The sequence below is a fragment of the Ammospiza caudacuta genome, chromosome Z (genome assembly GCF_027887145.1).
Source record: "Ammospiza caudacuta isolate bAmmCau1 chromosome Z, bAmmCau1.pri, whole genome shotgun sequence".
Classification (NCBI taxonomy): Eukaryota; Metazoa; Chordata; class Aves; order Passeriformes; family Passerellidae; genus Ammospiza; species Ammospiza caudacuta.
The window spans coordinates 23,482,185-23,504,333 of record NC_080632.1 but is presented as its reverse complement, the minus strand read 5'-3'; the positions used below and the strand labels follow the sequence as shown (position 1 = coordinate 23,504,333).

Below are 22,149 nucleotides of genomic sequence, written 5' to 3'. Positions count from 1 at the left end.
AGCCAATGTGTGAGCAGGATGAGGTATGATTTGGTGTGACTGTGCGAATTTTTACAATCAATCCTGAGCATCTGCGGAAGATTTATTTCTCCAGTTATGTCCTGAGCCAGATTTTTTTCTTCAGACAGTCCTTTTCTTTGGAGTGTGCTGGTGCCACAAGGCCATGAAACAAGGACCTGATACTCCTGCAGCTGAAAAGTTTGTTTTGTTTTAGATACATGCTTTTACTCATGTGGTCTGCCAGAGATGTTTATTTACTCTTGGAAATGTTACCAGACTTATAAAAATTGTGTGTGTGTGTATGGACTTAACTTTCGAAAATCCTCTCTTGCTTTAATATGCTCCCACCTCTGATTTCTTGGTGCTAAGTATGCCTGGAAAGCAGCTAAACTTTTTGTAGCTTTGGCCTGTAGGGGTCTCAGGGGGATAACACAGATGGAGTGTAGGCTGTAGGTAGAGCAGGTGATTCCTAATTTATAACAAAAGTGGGAAATCCTGTATGCCCAGCTCTAACACTAGTTGCCTGTCCGGAACTTCCAAGCAACCCATTCAGGTAAACCGAAAGCTTTTTACATCTTTTTGGTTTACTATAGTGTGTGTGTGTCTCTGTGGGGTTTTTTTTTTGGTGGTTTTTTTTTTTTTTTTTTTTTTTTTTTTTTTGTTTTGGTTTTTTTTTTTTTTTTGTTATTGTTGCTGTTGAGGAAGGAGAGGGGAGAAGGGAGAGAGGATTCTACTTTTGTGTTTGGTTTTTGTCCCTGTGAATTGGAAGTCATGTCAATTTGAATATGTCCATATCTTTCTCTGCACTGGGTCACCCCTAACTGGAGCCATGGTTGAACCCAGGGTGAGAAATAACCTTTGTCTGTCTTCGAGTAGGGTTCTGCATGTGCAGCTCCACATGCTGTTGGTTGCCTTTGTTACAAGGGCATGTTGCATGCTGATTGTTGAGTCAGGGTCCACCCAGGCATTTAGAGTCACCTCTGAGAAGATGGTCAGCCCCCAGTCTGTCCTGATATGTGTAGCTGTTCCTTCCAAGGTGCAGGACATTCCTCTCACACTCATTGAACTTCATAAGATCGCCGGTGGGTAATTTCTCCAGGCTGTCAAGGGGCCTTTAAATGTCATCAGACCCACCTACTGTACCAACCACCCCTCCCAGTTGTGTATTGTGTGCAGACTTGCTGAAGGGGCACTGCCCCATCCCCCACGTCATTAGTGGGGATTAGTTAAACACTATGGGCCCTGGTGGGGGCCAATGCCCAAATCCTAGGGTTGACAGGTACTGACTGCCCTCCACGTGGACTTTGTGCTACTAACGGCAACTCTGTGAATCCAGCATTTGAGTATTTTTCAGTTTGCCTGACTGTCCACTTATCTAGCATGAGATTGCCTATGGGAATGTTATGGGAGCTGTTATGGGAGCTGGTGATCAAGGTTAAAAACCTTGTTAAGGCACAGATAAACAACAATGTGGGTTTTTTTTTTTTTTTTTTTGTGCTCTTCCACTGAGCTTGTCTCATCACAAAAATCTGTCAGGTTGATAAACTATTCTCTTTCCTAAAGCCATCACAACCCTATTATTAAAACTGTCTGCCTCCCCCTTCAGTAAGGCTGAAGAATAGCAATTAGACATCAAAACAAAACCACCAGAATTTTACAGATTAATTTCTTCCTCTGTTCCCTGTCAAATTATGGCCTCACATTGAGTATATTTGCTTAGGTCTTGAAGTAAGTAGAAGAGAAAAAATTCTATGTCTGTAGTCTTAGGCTATGACTGATTGTTTGGCTAAAATGCTATATTTTGCCATACAAGGCAAGGAACTTGCTTTCTTTCTCCTCACCTCACTGGCCTGTATTTTACTTGTTCCTGTGTCAGTATGGTGAACCACTACGTGACTGCATAGACGTGTCTGGAAAAATAACTCAAGATGGTATGGGAAACTCTTGGCTTTCAGTTGGACTTTCACTTTTCACTCTAATTTACCATCAGTCTTGGCAGACAATTGGGCTGACTTAGTAACTGGAATGCAGGATGGGAAATGTATACAAGTCAGCACTGCTGTTGTTGGAATTACTGTAAGAAGAGAATGTGGAAGTGTCTGCGTCTTTTGAAGTGCATCCAGACAAACAGGTTTTTTTTTCTGCTGTTGTCAAGCATTCCTTACAAAACTCACTTGCCTTTCAAATCTAATTGAGAAAGAAGCAATGATTCCCTACCTTGTACTTTGGGAGGCTTAAAAAGCTTATGCAACAGTTCAGAGTGTTGTGCCATGGCAGGCTAAGAGGATGTATGATTAGGACTGTCACTGTCACAGTTCTGCCTTCTCCCTTTCATTGGTGAACTACTTCTTCTGTGTTTAGGGACCAAATGAAAGAACTGAGCCCTGGCAGCCCTGGCACATGTTTGCTCAGGCTGCTGTGGGACTACATATTGACTTAAAACAACGGAGCAATTTTCAGCCTAACAGGAGAATATTATGTAGGTGTCCATGGTGACATAAACTTCAGTTGCAATATGGAGTTAAAAGATTAGTAATATTTGAAGTATGACAATTTTTGAACTTGAATGATGGGATGTAGTTGAGTGTATGACTCTGTTATGGCTCACTGAACAAGCTTTGGAAAGGTTAGTCTATGATGCAGCTAAATCTTTACACATCCTGTGGTCTGTAAAGTGTCTGGGAATTCCTATTTGGCCAGCATGCTTACATTTTCTTTGGTCAGGGGTTTTAACATCTTTGTTTCTTCTCCTTCACATGATATTAGGGTTGTAGAGATGTCTGTTTCCCTGGTGATTTGATCAGTATTGAGATGAATAGCATGAATTAAAAGTTGGTGATAAACTGAGTTGCATAAAGCATTTACTCTTCTTCCCAAAACACATTGCTAGTCTATAAGGTTGATTGTTATTCTATTTTTAGTATTAGTTTAATTGGTGTAGTTATGTCTTAATAGCATGTTTTTTACTAGTAAGAATTAGGAACCTTACTTAGATCCTGTGTGCTGTTGTTAGTTTGAGTTTGGGCTACTCAGACTTTTTCTAGCCAGCCTTCTGTTTTGTCTCTAAGATAAACTAATGAACAAACAGCCCTCTTTTTTTGTTCCTCTGTATTTATTTTCTGGACATCTGTGCTCATGCTCAGACTAGGATTTTGCTTAACTAGACAATGCTGAAAGGGCTCAGCATTTAAAACAGAGACTGTTGTCTAGATTTTCCTGTTTCATGTAAGCATCAAAACACAGAAAATCAATATACCTATAGTGTGTTGAATTTGGCTACTAGGAAAGCATTCAGCAGTGCTAAAATAAGGAAAATGTTCTTTGTTACTTGCAGACAGACTGTGAAACCCAAAAAATATTTTGATGGGACAAAAAGCAAAAGAAAATCAGACAGTAGATGAAATGAAAGAAAACATGCAATCTAAATCTTGGCTGGAAGTCAAGTTTTCGTTTTGATTGGTTGGTATTCAGTTAGCTTTATTTGGCTGTTAATCTTGTTCAGCGCTGATACTTGAAAGTATCTTCCATGTACTTCCTCCATGGAAGTGTCAGCTTGAAGAGAAGTGTCAAGAAGCATCAGCATGGGAAGATGATAACATTTTCATTAAACAATATATTAACCATCCCCAAATGCCCTTCCCCTCAAAGCTAGCACACCTTGTGACTTCTGTGTATTTGGTTGTAAAATGAAAAAAAACTATTTAAAAAGACCACATCCACTTAAGTTATTAATCATGCACATTTACAATTTGTTTCACTCTACTTGTATTTGCAGTAATGAGGTGAGGTACAAACAGTGGAAGAAAACGTCTTCAACCTTCCTTTTATTACCAGAAGTATGAGTGTAGACCTAACAAGCTGTTACAGTAGGAAGATAGAGCCAAAGTGCTCTTTTTTCCTTCCCTTCTCACCAGATTTTCTTCTCAGGGGGCTATTGGTTCTTCACTTTCACTTTTGTGGTTTGTCCAAAACCCAGGATAGGGCAGCTGAGATCAGAATAGCTTGTTTGTGCTTGTATTTCTGAGAAGACTATCAAAACCATGTAGAGCTTTCCATTATCTTTCAAAATATACGCTAATTACATGTGCTTTTAACTGCCTAACTGTAAGAACCTTGACTGGAAAACCTTAAAACACTAGGTGATTTGTGCTGACCTGACTTGGCTGTCTGTAAATCCTTTCCTTGTTTCGTCAGCAAATGCTATGAAGCATGCGGGTAGGGTTTTTTCCAGCAGATTTATATGATTCAAAAAAAATCCAAACAAGATCACAAGAGACTGTTACAAGAAGACCTGGACATGAGATGTGTGTTAATCCCTGTGCTACCAGTCAAGAATGTAAACTCAATGTGTATTGAGTTTTTTAGATAAAGCGACAAAGATGATGATGAGGGTGTGCTGTTGTTTATCCCTAATTTGTCTTGCTTTCACACAATCACTAGCCAAGGAGAATATAACCAGAATGGTTAGAGTTTTCTGTAAGTGCTCATTTGAAAAGTGGCTACTAAATTAGTTAGTTATATTTTGATCATAAAGAAGGTGGTGCTTGCGTTACCTTCATAGGTTGCTGCAGGAGTCCACTGTTTCTGCTCTCTCCATGTGTAGAGGAATAATAATTGGGACGAGAAACATCAAGACTACATTTTCTGTTTCATAGTATTCTAGATTTTGTGCCTCTCACTTTTCTCCACTGGGTTTCAGAGAATACTTCATCTCTTGGGAATTTTGTTAAGGTGTACAAGCTACTTGACTGGGTTCTGCATGCAGAACTAACAGGACAATTTATCTGCCCTACAACCTTTCCTCCATGACTTTTCAAGCACCACACTTGGAACAGCTATTGATCAAGCTCCTGATAAAGTGTATACTGGGGAATAGGAAAGTAAACTTGTTTTTGAAGTACAATAATTGTTATTAAATCAGAGATAAAACTGTATTTTCATAAGTGATTGAATTCAATGCAGCTAACAGCCCAGGCACACTGTTGATTTCTTGAAGTTAGTGATCTTTTATCATGGAATTTTGAGTTGTGGAAAACAGAAGATGGAGCCTTTAGCTCTGTGGGCTATGGAAAATCTACATGTTCATAACTGAAGGCAGATTTAACAAAATTAGTGGTTTTATGTTATTTGGGATACTGGGAATATTTTCAGGCATGGGTTGGCAGTTCTTGGACTACAGCAGGCTTTCTGAAGCTACATGTTAAGGAGTGGGTGCAGATCTTTGCCTTACCCTATTACATTTTGCATTGCTGGCTCCTACTACTGAAGATTTAAATATATAACACTGGCAGCATGCTCAGTGGAATGCCCTTGTTTCTGGAATGAGTGTTACCTATTTAAGATGCAGGGGAACAAACAAACAAGCTGTATCTGTGATCGTCTCTGCCAGTGATGCAAATTTTCTGTCTGTCTCTTGAATGTATTGACAGAATACAATGTTCTGTAGTTGCTTAAGGCAATCATATTGTGCCAATGAGTTTGTGTGTGTGTGTTTGTGTCTGTTTTAAACTATGTAAGTGTATTTTTGGTCATTTTGAGTAGATAATGTGCTCTATAGGTGGTAGGGTAGGTAATGTGTCTAAAATGAAGCAAATACATATGTAGTTATTTCAAAAGACAGTTCTAATCCTGTAGTGCAGAAATATTTGTAGAGTGCTAGAAAATAAAATACTGTAGTATAAGAAAAACACACAATTTCAAAATGTATAAATTACAAAACTGTAGTTTAAAAGCAGTAGACCCTTTTCCATTATGCAATATGCAGCTCAGTTTTATATAATTAACAGAATAACTAGCATATGGTGGAACACAATAATTACACTTTTAATATGCATGCTTGAATAGAAAACCTCATTAATAAAACTGCTTTTCTAAAAATACTAAAATATTTTACCATACCTCTTGGAAAGTTCATAACAGACACCATTGCAGTGATTAATTTGGTGCTGCATTAATTAATACAGTTTGTTTAATACAGTGCTGTAGCTAAGGCTTTATCAAATGTGTTTAGCACTAATTACTGGTTTTAAAGGGGTTTTTTTGTTTGTTTTTTTTTTTTTTTCCCCAGCTCTGAACATAAATCTGAACTCTCCTTCTTGGCTGCAGTCTCCCTTCTTATGATCTTCTTTCTGGTTCAAAGAAGATGCTCCCTGGTTTCAAAAATTGCTATGGCACTTGGGCTCCTGGGAGTCTACAGTTACCGGGCAGCTATTGGAAATGTCACATTTCCATGGCAACATGATGGCAAAGATATTTCAAAGTAAGTTCATCAGCAGATAAGTAACTGTTTCTAACAAGGTGTTGAACACTGCCTGTCAGGGGATGAGGTGGAAGGGATGTTCTATGTTGGAATTACATTCTTAGGAATAGAATTGTGAGTTGTAGGTAATCAGCATTGAATTTTTGTGATGCGTGTTTAATTTTAAGCCACATGAAGTGTCTTTTCACTGTGACACATGAGAAGCCAGTCAGATAAACATTAATATGAGGGAAATCTAGTAGGTATACTCTATATTTTTTGCTACTAAAACCTCCAAATGGACCTTCTCTTGTTTTCAGTTGGATTTGCCACAGAGCACAAGCCAAGCTCATTTAGCTACTTCTTAGTTTTAATAGTGCTTAGTAGTTCAGAGAGCTGCTTTTCCATACCTTACTTTTGCAGTTGAGTATTCTATAACATGGGCTTTCAATAAAGGTAAATCATGCTTGACCAACCTGACTGTCTTCTGCTATGAAACAAGTACAGGGATGAACAGGAGGAGAGCAGTGAATGTTGTTTACCCTGATTTCAGCAAGGATTTCAACACTTTTTCTCACATTTCAACCCTTGTAGACAAGCTCAAGTAGTGTGGACTGGATGAGTGGACACTTAGATCTTGGCAGCCCTCAACAGGCTGGAGAGTTGGGCAGAGAAAGAGGGGTGACCTGCTGAGAGGCAGGCCTGTGCAGAAACACCTGGGGGTCCTGGTGGACAAGAAGCTGTCCATGAGCCAGCAGTGTGCCCTGGGGGCCAAGAAGGCCAGTGGGACCCTGGGGTGCATTAGGGAGAGCATTGCCAGCAGGTTGAGGGAGGTGATCCTGTCCCTCTGCTGAGCCCTGGTGAGGCACATCTGGAGTGCTGTGTGCAGTTCTGGGCTCCTCAGGACAAGAGACATGGAGGTCCTAGAGTGAGTTTACGGCTGGACTCTGAAAGTGGTTAGGGGACTGGAGCATCTCTTGAATGAGGAAAAGCTTAGGGAGCTGGGCCTGTGTAGCCATGAGAAGAGAATGATTGAGAGACAACCTCAGCAATGTCTCTGAAAGAAAGGTGTCAGAGAACCACCAGGCTCTTCTTGGTGGTGCCAAGCAAGAGGGCAAGAGACAATGGGCAGAAACTGATGCACAGGAAGTTCAATTTGAATATGAAGAAGAAGTTCCTTACTGTGAGGGTGACCAGACACTGGAACAGGTTGCATGGAGATGTTGTGAAGTCTCCCTCACAGGAGATATTCAGGAACTATCTGGAAACAATCCTGTGCAACATGCTCTAGTTTGTGCAGTGTGCCCTGTTTGAAGCTTGAGCAGGAAGGTTGGATCAGATGACTTGCTGTAGTCTCTTTTAGTCTTAGTTTCTCAGACCTTGCACTTCTAGAATATAAGGTTACAGTTTTTAAGCTTACTGATCCTCCTTCTTGTCAGCTTTTTTGAACAGCATGCTGTGTTTCCGTCAGAAGCTGGCTTTCACTGGAAATTTAGAGGCAAATGAATTTATAAGTGGTTTGAAGATAATGTAAGTGCTAATTACACTTACAACTTAAAATGTACATTTTTTTGTAATGGAATTGCTTAGGGATTTCAAAAATACTAGCCTTGGATTTAACCTGTTTGGCAGAACTGGTTGGTCTTGACCTCTCTTGAAAGGTTCTGAAGTAAGTATTAGTAAGTACTAATCTTTCTGGTATATTTACTTATTAACTTTTTTTCAATTTTATTTTTTCTTTAGGGGGATTACTGAAGCTCGTTTTGTTTATGTCTTTGTTCTTGGCATAGTCTTCACTGGCACTAAAGATTTACTAAAGTCACAGGTTATTTCTGCAGACTCCAACACAAAGAGCACAGGATTATGGGAAGTATATAGTGGATTGGTTCTACTGGCAGCTCTTCTATTTAGACCTCACAATTTACCAGTCTTGGTATTTTGTCTGCTGATTCAGACAATGATGACAAAATATATTTGGATACCTTTGAAATTTGATGCAGCACAGATTACTATCATGCACTACTGGTTTGGCCAAGCTTTCTTCTATTTTCAGGTAAGCTGAATACCCTCTCCACTGCAGAGGTGGGAGATGGTATAATTTTTCAGAGAAATATTCCCCATTGTAAATAAAATGGTAACTAAATATTACAGTGGAAGACTTTACTGAGTTCTCAGAATGATTTAGTTGCTAAATGCTTTAATAATGTTTAATTTTCAAAATCAGGGAAAGATGCATTCCTTAGTGTCTTATCCTCATTGTAGATTTCCAAAAGTGTTACAAAGATCAGAGAGCTGCACCCAGATGATTTTGGTCTGTTAATGGGCCTCATAAGTACTTTTCAGATGATAATTACTTTAAAAATGTCATCTGAGTTGATTAATACCAGTAAAAGACAAGTGGCTTTTGTCACTGGTTATTGAGAATTATGATAGGTCTATATACTGTTTAAGACTGAAAGAAAGTGCTGTGGTTTGTAATACCTCTTATGAGAACCAGAACTAATTTTCTTTCTTATTACATCAAATGATACCTTCTTTCCTGAGGAGCCTTACTAACTTCAATAACCTAGTCTCTGCATTGCAAATAAGGTTGCAGTTCCACAAAAACTTTGCTTTGTGCTGAAGCTGGAGAGGATCTTTCTACTTCTAGTATTGTTGGAACCTTAGCGTAGCAGGCTGTCTAAAGAGAGCATTTGTTAACCTGGGAATCAGGTTTAAAAGGTGGGGTTTGCAAAATTTCAGTGTGGGACCTCCATTGACTACCTCTGGGCCATGGCTGGGGATGTTGAAACTCTGGTCAAGCTTAGGCTACTATGACTGCAGATTAAGGGTTGGCTTGATTGAGAGTAGTGTATGTCCAGATAGGGGACTGCTGATGCAGGTAAGATCATCATGACTCATCCCTTTGTCCCCACTTTTCCTCTTCAGAGGGCCTAGCATGTCTTGCTTGAGTGGCTTTTGCATATTTTGAATGTTACTATTCAGGCAGTCAGCTTTGATTACAGTCTTCTGAGAGCACCCCTTAGTGCAGCTGGCTAAATGCTGAAGACAGAGCCATCTCTGTACTGAGGGACCAAACCATAACAACTACCGAAAATTTAATGGTGGGGAGGCTGGCACGAAAATCCTAGTGGAAAAGAGACTAAAAAAGAATGGTTCCGATTTTTTCATAAAGCAGCAAATGGTTCATGTTTTCAATGATGTTGAGTTCTTGATATACTTTGCTGAGAATTTCACAGGACCATGAAATTACAGGAGAGTTGAAGCTGGAAGATGCCTCTGGAGATCAGTTAGTCCAGTCTGACCCTGACATGAATCAGCAGATCAAACAGACCAGGTTGGTCTGAACTATGTCCATTCCCTATTACAAATGCCTGAAAGGGTGAAGACTCTGCAAGCTCCCTGGGTAATTGGTCCAGGGCTTGACCACCCTAGCTAGTAAAAAAAGCTTTTTCTGATTTTAATCAGAACTTCTTGCATTTCTGTTTCTCTGTATTGCTTCTCATTCCTTTGCTAGTCACTATTGGGTGAGTGAGAAAAGTCAGTCTGGCTACATTTTCTGTACTTCCTCTCATCAGGTATTTATACACATTGTTATGATCCCTGCTTTCTCCTCTTGAGAGTAAAAAGATCCAGGGAGTTGCTTGTATGACATGTGTTTTGTTCCTGCTGTCATCTGTGGTGCTTCCATGGACTTTTTCTGGCACACCCTTGGCTTTTCCATGGTGGCAAGCCCAGAACTGGACCCAGGCACCCAAATGTGGGTCTCACCACTGCTTATTAGAGAGAATGGAGATATCCCTTATATAGCTTAATGGAGTCCTGGATGCTGTTGGTCTTTGCGCAAAAAGGACAATGGCTGGCTGATCTCTTCCAAACTGCTTTCCGTATGGTTAGTTCCCAGTGTCACCAAAGGCATGATTTTATTCCTCCCCAGGTGCTAGATTTGACATTTCCCTTTGGTGAACTTGCTGAATTTCTTGTAATTTCATTCCTTCAGCCTGTTGAGGTGCCTCTGATGGCACCTCTGATGGCAGCCGACCCATGTGCTGTATCTGCCACTTTCCCAGTTGTGTGCAGCCTTCCTGAGAGAGCTCTCTGTCCACTGCCCAGGTCATTGGTAAAGATGTTAAACAGTATCAGCCCCATTGTCAGTCCTTGTGGCTGACGGCAGCCCTGTGAACCCAGCATTTTAGTAGTTTCCAGTCCACATGACTGTCCAGCTTCCTAGCCTGGACTGCATCCATTTGTTTGCCTGAGGAGATATTTAAAAGTGCTTGTGAGGTGATTGTGCCTTAGATAAATGTAGCCCATGTATCTTCAACCAGTATTGCATGATGGAAAGGAAAACAAAAGCTTATTAAAGTAATAGTTTTGTTTTGGAAGTTTAATGTGGCAGATGAAATGTTGTGTCTTTTCTGCTCTGAATGATGCAAAAAACTTTGGACTAACTTTTCTGGAAGAATTTACATCAACTTTGAAGCAGCCATAAACATCTTCCGGAAATGAGCTATTAGAGCTATGAAGAGCTTGAGACATCTTTCTGTTTTACTGTGCTGTGTCAAGGGGTTTTTTTCTACACCAGTAAAAACATATTTATGCAAGACCAACAGAAGATAACATGATGTAGTAACATCTGTTTCAGCTTTCTAGTGGTCTTAAACTGGTGTTAGGGGGAAGACTGCTCTATTTCATTATGAATGTTTTGCAGTTTTAACTACCCTTGTGATTGAGGAATTTTTTCATTTTTAGAAGATTGGAAGTGATTTCCATTTTACTTGACTGCAGATTGTGTTACTGCACATCCTGCAGTTTCAGAGCATCTGCCTAGGTTCTATCACTCTGCTGGCAAATTTGACATTTCTTCTAGAAGTGTTTCCTTTGGAAATGATAACTTCAAGTATGATACAGATTTCAGCAAACTTCAGGATATTTGAAAAATTAGATCTGACAGGGGAGTTTCTTCCACATAGACATGTTGCTGAGTCACAGCATCCAAATCTCATAAATGAGAAATTCTCCATTGCTCTATTATGAGCCAGATTTCTAGATGAGTCTTTGTGCATCTCCCGTCACTGTAAGATCTGAAAAATTATGTGATCTGGGTGATACTTACCTATCAGAACTTCTGTTAGAAGCACAGCAAAGCTCTTCCCCCCATATTGCTTTTCCTGCTGCTGTGTATGAAATAGAACAGGCCCAGATAAGAAGCTGCCTTTTTCTGTCCCATCACAGCTTTGAAAATATTATTTTGACTAGCAGTGGCTTAGCAAAAGTTTTGAGAAATTCTTTAGCACAGTACCTTTTAAAAAGTATCAATTTCAGAAGAACGTGTTAACAGTCTTCTAGAATTTTTTTGTGTGTTGGTTCACAAAAACGAAGGTGCATGCCTATTCATGATGCCCAAGGCTTATTAAAATGAAAAATGAATTGTAATAGAACAGGACGGATTTCCTCTATTGTTTCTCTTTATTTCTCTTTTTGTTTTTCTATTTTCAGAACATCTTAGAAATATTTCAGAAATAGAGAAATCAATTCTTCTGATAAAAACCAACAGCTTTTAAGGGTCAAGTCAGATGGAATTTTCTTCCCCCCCCCACCCCCTTAGAGAACAAGTTTTTGATTCTCTTTTAGAAATGTTGTAAGTACATTCATATTAGATGCCTTTTAGGGTGGAGATTAAGAGTTTGACCAAAATACCCATCTTTAGATGTTGGCTTGTTCTTTCATTCTCTGATGAAAAAACTGTTCTGAAGGTATGGAAAGAAGCAAATTAATTCATACAAGGGTAAGAGGGACCTTTTTTTTTTGCATTTCACAATTGAAAAAAAGTTATCTGATATGCAGAATATTAGTATAGAAAAGTAGAATGTTTAAGCTGGTAGTTCATAAATTACAGAGGCTACAAAGGTGCTTCAAAATCTAATGAATGCTCTTTCTTAAATTTGTAAATTTCTCTCAGTTTATGCTGAGAATAGTTTTTCCAGTCTGGGTCCATATTTCCAAGGACGGAAGGAACTTCTTCCAAAAATGATGTGTAATTTTATGCCTCTTTTATGTTGTTTTTCTCTGTGTGGCATTCTGATCTGCATTATCTGGGAAAATCAAAAAGCTGGTGACATACAAAACCAAATTCTTCATTATTAGTTTTTTTAAAAATGTATTTAAATGTCTTCTTCTCTTTCCTTTGAGTTCTGTCTAGAGATTAATGACTTGTTGCAAAGGGAAAAGTGCTCACTCTGTACAGCTGAAAATCAGAATTGAAATGTTTCTTTAGTTTATTTGTGGCACATAATTAACTGGCAACTTTATACTGATAATGAACTGCCAGTCACTGGACTATAGATGCAGGTTCCATACCAGATATACAACAGGTGAGCTTTTACCAATATTTATGCTATTTTGTGTACCTGAGTTGGAAAAAAAATCTAAAAAATTGCCTGCACTGGGACACCAGGCTCCCAAACACATGGAGGTAGCCTCTCCCTGTTTACTCACACCTCCTTTGACAAATGCAGGCACTCAAACTTCCTTCATGTGTCTTGATAGTACTGTAGACAAGTGACTCAGGTGAAGTTAGAGATGATTCTGCATAGTTTTGTACATTCTCCAGCTCTTGCTTAAGTGAGTGATGGAGGGTGGAGGTCTGGATGTACCCATACTGGTTCAGTAACAAATTCTACTTGTTTGAATAAGCCATTTGATCTTTTTCCTTTATTTGTGGGAAAACCAGGAGGATCTTTGCTTAGTGACAAGCAGATTCAGATCCCCACCTTACTTCTGTGCCTCCCCATGAAGTGACAGTGTTCTTATTGAGTACAGTTCAGGTGTCCCAGGTTTAGGATCTACCTGTCCTGTCCATGTCCATCAGTGCTGAGTTCATACATTTTGACTGAGTTAGGACAGGGTTGTCTTTCAGACTGAGCATGTATGGTTTGTTCTCAGACACTGAATAAACATAAAAGAAGTACAGCTGGGCTATTTCTGGAGGGAGGAGTCCGTCAAATTCTCCCTTTCAGTATTGACCTCTGTTCTGCTTGCTGCTGGTAACAGTCATTTGTTTACTGCCTCAGGAGCAAGCAATACTTATGCTAGAATTCTAGGGGAGAGATGTGAAGGAAGCACAACTGTATTATTAGGTATGATATGTACTGCTGGTGTAGATTTAAATGTCTTCCTTTATTTCTCCAAGTTTTGTGGTCACTAGAGCTTCAGTATGAAACTTACTGAGTTCAGAGTGATGCTTAGGTTTTAATTTCCAGACAGACATAAAGATGTAATGTAGCATACAAAAAAATAGCAGGCTTATGGTTGAAATACAAAAACTGAGTATCACTGAAATTCACTGGTGATGTAGATCACATTGGATGCTAAATTTATACTGTGCTGGCTAAATGAGGCAGGAGAAGCAAAAAATAAATGAGATATGGAATGCTTCCATCTGGAAGTAGGAGAGAGGTTTGGAGAACTACTTTTTGCACATGTCTTGGTGTGATTATGAAGTAAATGAGAGTTGCCCATGTTGCTGAGTCTTTATTAAGTATTGGTAGACGATATGTTACATAATGACTAAAGGAGTAACTCTGTCTTGCTGAGTGTGGATTGTAAGTGATGGCCTTTTGAATATGATAGTAAAAATAGCCTTGTTCAGGATAGCATATTTAATGAATGAGGCACTGTTCTTTCAAAAAAGTATTGTAGAGTCCTTCAAGACTTCATGGAAGTAGATCTGCAAAAATCCCAAGTGTACAGAATAAGCAAGGCTGACAGGAACAGATACTACTTTTTATTAATCAGTTGCTATAACTGAAGAACATGGGGGAAAAAATGAAGTGCCTGGGTGTGGAAGTTAACTTTTTAATTTTGAATGTAATAGGAAAAAAAAATAAGGATGGGTTGAAGAAAAATACCTTGATAATACACTTGGTTTTGCATTCTGCATTTCGTCTGTGTCTGAACTCTGAGTGCATCTTTTGTCTCAGTTTAGTTAGCAGACTTCAGGGTCATGTCCTTGATTGAGAGAGGATCTGATGGTAGAAAAGCAGCAGGAAAGGCCTGGCTCTTCTTTCCATTCTGGTTCTGCTTTAATCTGATGCTTTACCACCTGTGTTTTATGCCAGCTGTGTAAGCAGGTATGTGTGTGCCTGTCTTAAACTTTCTCGAACCTGCCTTGGACCTGGACCTGATGGCTGAGCTTTCTGGCCTAATCTTGGACTTGCCTTGTCACTACAGACTTGCAATCCCTGGTCTACATCTAGCCCTGATCATTATTTCTGGATCCAGCCCTGATGTGGGCATGCCACTGAAGAGTCCTGACTTACTGCGCTCACCTGCCTTGTTTTCACACTCTTTTCCCAGCTTATCTTCATTTGCAGAACCAAAGTCCCTTTCTGCTTTCTTGCAGTTTGGATCTAAAAGGCAAATTTGTTAAACAGTTGTAAATTAAATGGGAAGGCTATGTGTAATGTCATTTTTCCAGCATTTTAGCAAGATTTTTGTGAATATTAAGCAGAGGAAAAGGTTGCTCACACAGGTTGTGTAGTCTTCATGCTTGGAGGTTTCTAGAGATTGTCTGGATAAAGTGTTGTCTTATTAATATGGAGCTGGGTAAACCCAGTTTGTTTTCTAGTCTTGTTTTAGTAATTAAGGACTTGGTTTATCACTTTGTGTGAATCGATGAAGTGAAGGAAAGTTTAAAATATTCCAGTATTGTCAAAAATAGATGAAGTTAATAGATTTAGTCAGAATACTACTTATTTATCGGGATATTATTGCAAGCTTGAGAATCTCTTGATGAATTTTGCAATCAGCTTGAATAATTGATTATTTTCTCCTAAGCCCTGAGTTGTGCACATCTCATAACTCAGCAGTCATTTCCCAAAAGTATGTTGTATCTTTATCGTTAATATTTGTCCTTAAAATACAGTAAGAATAGAAATAAATTACTTGGGTTTTTTTTCTCTTTAGTAGCCCAGCTCATAAAAAACTTATTTTGCTGTAAATATTGCTAAAAATATTGTTGTTTCCTTGTGTGAATGCTCATAAATGAACAAAAATTCGATGTATTTATTTATTAGTCTTGTGGAGTTTTGTTGCCATGCTTACAGCAGTATATCTGCAGAATGGGAGAAAGAAAATACAATTCCACTTTCTGGTGGTTCTTAATCACTAGAAGAAACCAAAATAGGTTTGTATATTTAGAATTATTTGGATCTAATTCGACTTGCCTTTAAGTAAAGAGATGGACTGAGTCACTATTTAAAGTGATTTTAACTTTTTTTTGTTATGATTTGAAAGCATTGTAGCATAATTTATGTTGGAAAGGACTCACAGTTCAGTCCCATTTTCAGAACAGTGTCAACTGTGAGGTCAAACGAGATGGCTCAGGGTCTTGAAACCTCCAAGGTCTGTCCGGAGACAGCAGAACCTTTCTGGCCAATCTTTTCTGAAATACTAGAGTGGTATGTTAAAATAAAAGGAGGCATTCTGAATTGTCAGTTATTTATTATTGTGTGGCATATTAGAATTTATAGCTTTGAAAATTTAGTGTAAATACATTAATTTGTCTTGGAGAAAGATATTTAATGTGAAGAAAAAAGTACTTCTTCCTACTCACTGGGACTCTTCCAGTAGAACAGTGGCAGTAGTATCCATGAGACTCAGATTCACAGTAGGAATAAGATGTTTGGACAACTTTGCAGTGTGATTGGAGCTGTGTGTGGATCCAAATGTGTGCGTCCTTGTTCTACAGCTATGTCACTTTAAACAAAGTCAAAGACAGATGGAGTGAGCCCTGTGGGGAAGGGACTCAGGGAGCTGAGGAGAAGGAGAACCTGTTCCTTCCTCCAACTTCCTTGCTTGCCTTGACTATCTTCCATAGGGAAGTACATATTTTTGCCTACACCAGGTCTGTAGGATCAGTGACATGCGCTGCAGGGTAGCATTTATTCTTGCTTCTTCGCATATACTGTGACCTGGGGAGTTGCCCCAAGATGCCGAAGATCAACCATGTGCGTGAGGATTAAGCAGTGTAAAGAGACTTTTCAGCTCCTCATGATACAAGCAGGAAGGATCTCCTAATATCTCAGCTTTTCTACTGTGTATGCATCATGCAGTGAAGGGCAATGAAAAATAAGTAGATGAGGTGGGCAAAAGACCTGCTGCTGTTGACAGGGACTGGAGAAAAATGGAGCAGGTTCCTTCCCTACCTGTCCCTCTCAGACTGTAGCTTATTGAGAAGCAGCACCTTGCTCAGCACTCAGAGTACTTACACTTACCTTTTTGCTCTTGCCATGACCTCAGTCTGTACTGGTTAAACCTGAGAAGTAGTCTTGTTTTGCATCTTCCTTGTGCAGTCTCATATTACAGGTTCTAGGGCACAGACACGCTTTTTTTTTTTAGCTGCTTGTCCTTTGTTGTGCTGTGCTTTGCTCCTGGCATTTCTGAGCATTGCACTAAATGCATAACAATAATTGATATGCTGGTGCAATGATTTACTACAATGCTACATGATGAAAGTCAAAATGAGGAAGACTAATAGTCATAAGTGAAGAATTTTATACTGTATGATATCTTGGTAAAGTCTATACCATACAGCCCTCTTACAACTTCAGGCTCCCCTTACATTCTGGGGATATCTGCATGGTGAGATTGATGGAGATGGTGACTACTCATAATGGGCTCTGAATGGTTCCATCAGCACAGATGCCTTTTTTCCTCTTAGGTTTTAGAGCTGTCTCAGGAATAGGGTTTTTTGCTGATGCCTCATTAGTTATGTACCTAAAAGAGCTGCCTATCTTTTATGCTTCCCTGTGTGCTCTGGGCTTTGTGACAGAAATGTGTATTTGATGATAGCACTTCCTTGCTGGGTTAACTTGCAGTTCAAGAGGACTGCAGTCACTCAGGTGACCTGAGGTCAGTTTTGAGGGAAATGGAGAGCTACCACTCCTCATATGCTCTGTGGGGATTGAGTCCAAGGCTATTGGTGGTGACAGCTGTCCTTACATTAATGTTGTTCTGGGATTCTGTAGGTGGAAAAAGAGTGTTTGATGGCTGTTAGAAGATCAGTGCTGTCGAAACTGATCAGTTTCTCAGGGTACAGCAAGAATATCTGAGAGCTTTCTCACTAGTCTGAGGAAACTTATCTGTGACCTTTTAATTTAAGAAATATTCTGCCTTAATCATAGGGTGTGTTTGTTATTTTAGGTATTTGGGTAAAGTTAAGTACTTTTGGATTTTCAATGGAAAATACTTCCTTCAATTTTACATTGTTTCTTGTTATTTAGTGGTCCTGGTCACTGGAAAAGAAAACTAGGTAAAACATGCCAGACTTTGACAGCTCTTTGTACTTTAATTGCTGTATGTTCCTTCTGTTTTTCTCTTGGTAGTTTTAAATGCCTTTTATTGATGATTCAGGCTATATAGACTGACTTCTGGTCTATTTCAATGCAATCTTATGTAGTACAGGGACTTGAGAAGGAGAAGCCTCTCTAAATTTGCCTGTCTTAATCTGTTTACATGCAGGAACTTGTGCTGTGAGGCAGGCAGGTGGGCGATGTAATGTTCCATTACAGCTCTGATTTAGAGTCCTGCTGTCTCTAAGGGCAAGAAATATTTATTCCTGGTATAATTTTAGGCAGCAGACCTAAAATCTTGTGTTCTAACCTTGTGTGACAAAAATAATGCATCTTTTTCATTAATGTGTCTGAAATCAGCAAATGGAGCTGTTTATTTTAAATTCTTTATTTTTTTAATGTAACTTATTAAACAATAGGCATGTTAATTTGCAGAAAAAATAAGACTGACAAAGTAGCATGCTGTTTATGCCTTTGTTAATCTGTAAATTTTAGTTAAAAGCACTTGTTTGGTAAGCTGTATTATTGAAAGTCAGATGTAAAGAATATGGCTGTACTGTAAAGCAATTCAAAGAGTAAGTCCTTTATGGGTGCAATTATTAATATTATTCTAATGTATTTAAAATGTATCTTTGTAGGTATTTGGATATTTATTATTTTATCCCTATTTTCAGGGAAATTCAAATGGCATTGCTACTGTGGACATTTCAGCAGGTTTTGTGGGACTAGACAGCTATGTGGAGATACCAGCTATCTTCCTCACAGCATTTGCCACATATGCGGGACCATTCCTTTGGGCCATTCATCTGCTCTGCTACTTGAGTTCTGAAGTTAGGAGGTAATAATTTTTGAACTAAAGTAATGCTCCTCTAAGTAATGCAGTTATAAACACCATCTATAAAGTGTATATGTTTGCAAAGAAGTTTTTGTTCACATAGTCTTTTTCCCTGAAAGTTAGTCTTGTATTAAAAAAATGCATGTGAATTTTTCTAGTATAAGTTCACCTAACTCTACCAGTTCCATTTTATCTGCAGAAGCTTTGCTTTGGGAATATACATGCATGTTTTCCTAATTGTGTTTCTTAATGAGTTCTCAGTTTGCTGTGCTAAATTACTTAATTTTTTTTCTTTTTATGACAGCATGTTCTGCCTAAAAACATTTTTTCTTGAAACCTTTTGAGATTTTAAGACCTGAGAAGGGCTTTTTAAAGTATTAGAATAGAATTCAAACTTAACTAACATGATGTTCTTTGAATGTCCTAGGACATAGTGACATGCCAAGTTTTATAAATAAAACACATTAATATTATTGTGTGTTACTGGTTATTGCAGTCATTTGTAGCTAAAATATTTGTACTTATTTGGGTATCTTGTGTAGTGGATGAGTTAAAGTAAAATGAATTATTGCATTGGAATTAGAATTTTAAGACGGTTGTAAAAAGGTAATGTAATTTAGGAGTGTGCATATAACATCCGATTGGACTCTCTAAAACTGCTTTTAACTCATCGTTCAGGGTATTTAAACTGTGTGGTACAATATGTTTAAATAGGGGAGTTATTGTATCATATCAATGTACAGATGCCAAACAATTAATTTTCCCAGAATTGACATTTGACAGTGACAAAATTCTTATCATCTCAGAGTCTTTTCTCTGTTATCTACTTTCTTTTAGTGATTGTAAAAATATTACAGTAGGCTCAGGAGGTGGGATTTTTGGCAGTATTTAGTTTATCACAAATTTTTACCTTACTTGTCAACATCTGTAAACCTCTGACTCCTTTTTATCTACACAGTGTCATTGGTCTCACTTTGTCAGTGATTTTTTGTTTTCTGGCTTCTCTCTTCTCCTTTTGCTTCTCTGTTTTGTGCTAGGCCTACACTGTGTACTTGTGTTGGCTCGTTAAAGGTGTAGGGAGATGGGATCACCAGCTGACAAAACTGCACAGACCAGTGGAGGTTTTTGAGCCAGGAGGGACCTGTTGTACCAGACTAAATTTGTGCCCAGTCACTGTGTCCATTTTTCTGGATTAACAGGCCCCTAACAGGTATTCAGAATTATTAACCTTTGTTCACTGATTTGCCTGTCTGCTACATGTCTCTGCAAAGATGTCTAGCAGTCTCTTGTTGCTGTGGATTTATGCAGACCAGTGCTGGGCCATTGTATTGATCTACTCATGCACTTCTTAGTGTAAATTGAGACTCACTGTAGAACCTTACCTCTTAGGCTGAGGCCAGCTACCCTGAAGTTGTCTTTGGTCTTAAATAGGTTGATACTTTGGTCTAAGTACTGGTGTTTGAATATAATACTTCTGAAAGCCAGGCTTTTCTCTGTTCATTCACCCTGTTCATTTTTTTGCTTCAGCAAGAGTATATGTGGAGTACACTAAATATTGTTGTTTTGATTTGTGTAACCTTAGAAAGCCCTTTCCTGAATTTTCCTTACTGCCTGCTGACTTGACACCAGACTGAGTTATAACTCTATTTCTAAATGCTCCCCAGTTTAGCTTTAGTTACTGCTTTGCTCAATCAATACATTTTTCCAGTGTCCAAACTCTTCAAGTGTTCTCCATTCTTTCACTCTATTTTACAAAATAGTGAACCTGTACATATAAAAAGTGTTGCCACTTGTCTTCTGGTAAATATGTTACCCATGAATCTGGGTATTGCTTGCATTCTTTCAATGTCCTGATTTTCCCAATTCCTTTATACCTCTAGTGTGATTTGTTAAAATAGCTCTGTGCTGTTTTAAGAGTTCGCATCCGTGTTTCTGCCATGTTGAGTTTTTTTCTTGTAGTCTAACTCTCCATTCTTCATTGTTGTACTCTAGGTGCTTTTGAACTGGCACTTTTGGTTTGAGCTTGGAGGATTCCAAGCAGAGTAGAGAGCACTGCCTTGGTGGCATTCTCTGGGGAAGGAGGAGAAAAAAATTTAGCTTGTGTAATTTAAAGAACTTCAATTTTATTGTTTAAAACCTAGACTGCAGACTGTGATGAACACTAGCATACAATGAAGAGAAAATGATAACATACAGCATGTTTTGGAAAGCTCTTCTAACAAAATAACAAAAAACTTTAGGTGACAAAATCTTTGAGTGTCTGTACTTGTTTAATATTAATTCAAATAATGTGCCTCTACATTATTGTTTCTACAATAGTGTTTCTTGTTGTTCTGATATTTTCCTGGTTGAATTTTTGCAGATTAAATCTCAGCTAGTAGTGTTGCTAGGTACAGAGCTGGCTTAACCTGCTCTCAAGCAGGTAGCTACGGCCAGTAACTCCCACATCACTTATGTAAGTAGATTCCATCAAGCAGCTTGTGTCTCTACCCATTCTAAGGTTCATTTCGTTCAACTGGTAAGGTTGTTTCCTCAATGAAACAGTCCATAAATATGGACTGGAATCTCTAGCTGCTGGGACTTGCTTAAATTGATATGTTAATCTGCTTGGAACTTGGTCTACATGCTTTTTATTCTTGTGCTTTGCCATTGCTGTCCAAATGGTTCTTATTACTTGCTTGTTACTCCTTGGAACCAAAGCTGAAATTGAAGGAGAAGGCAGGGGGTTGGCTACTTCATATGCTTTCTTAAGTGTATGGGACACTGAACTTCTTAAAAAAAAATGCTAGATGCTTTAGGATGTTCTTTATAAAAGCTTCTTACTAACTGCTTTTTAGCAATATGCTTTGGTCAGTGGAATTCAAACCTCTGCTTTTTGATTGTGGTTCTGAGAGCAAGATTAAGATGTGCCCAGAACCACTCAGGAGTATCATTCTTAGCAAAGAGCCTTGCATTCTGCAGCCTGTTTAACAGCTGTTGCATCTGAGGAGGTTGGCCTGGATAGAAAAGCCTGATTCCAGGACTGTCTTTTTTAATTTCAACCACTCTAGCAGAGTCCATGTAATTAACAGCTGCATCATTTGGGTTGGCTTACCAGACCTTCTTGCACTGAGCATCTCTGCATAGGTGCAAGTACACATACATTCATTTCCCTCTCTTGGCACTTTGCATTTATGAAGTCGCAGAATACCTGAGTCTGGAGTCCAGCCCTCCTGCTTAAAGGAGGGTCAGTCACAGCAGGCAGAGATATTCCAGGGTCTTCTTGAACAACCTGTTCCAGGAGTTAAACAGTTGTTCACTGGTGTTTAAGGGCAATTTGTTGTGCATCATTCATCCTTTCACTGAGCACCAGTGAGACGAGTCTGAGTACATCTTCTTGTGCCTGTGAGACATTTATGAACGTTGGTGAGAACCCTGCCAAACTTTGTCTGCTCAAGGTTAAACAGTCCCAGCTTTCTCAGCCTCTCACTTTGTCAGATGCTCCAGTCTCTGAAACATATTTGTTAGCTTTCAGTGCATTCTCTCCAGTAGACCCATATCTGTCTTGTACTGGAGACCGCAAAACTGGATCCAGAACCCTAGTGTGATCTCACAACTACTTAACAGGGAGGGAAGATCACCTTCTTCAACTTGCTGGCTCCACTTTTTGCACTGTGGCCTTGGGTTGGTTCATGGGAACATTGCTTGCTTATGCTCAACTTGTTGTCCAGCAGGAATGACAT

General features: G+C 38.9%; 1 protein-coding gene across 1 annotated transcript in view; it reads left to right on the top strand.

Annotated features, from left to right (window-relative positions):
* Positions 1-22,149, top strand: part of PIGG (phosphatidylinositol glycan anchor biosynthesis class G) — an 80,885-nt gene that overhangs the window by 31,515 nt on the left and 27,221 nt on the right. Inside the window, exons 10-12 of the mRNA XM_058823748.1 lie at positions 6,068-6,259; positions 7,982-8,291; positions 18,267-18,430. Coding sequence (XP_058679731.1) covers positions 6,068-6,259; positions 7,982-8,291; positions 18,267-18,430 — 666 coding nt within the window. The remainder of the gene's footprint in view (positions 1-6,067; positions 6,260-7,981; positions 8,292-18,266; positions 18,431-22,149) is intronic.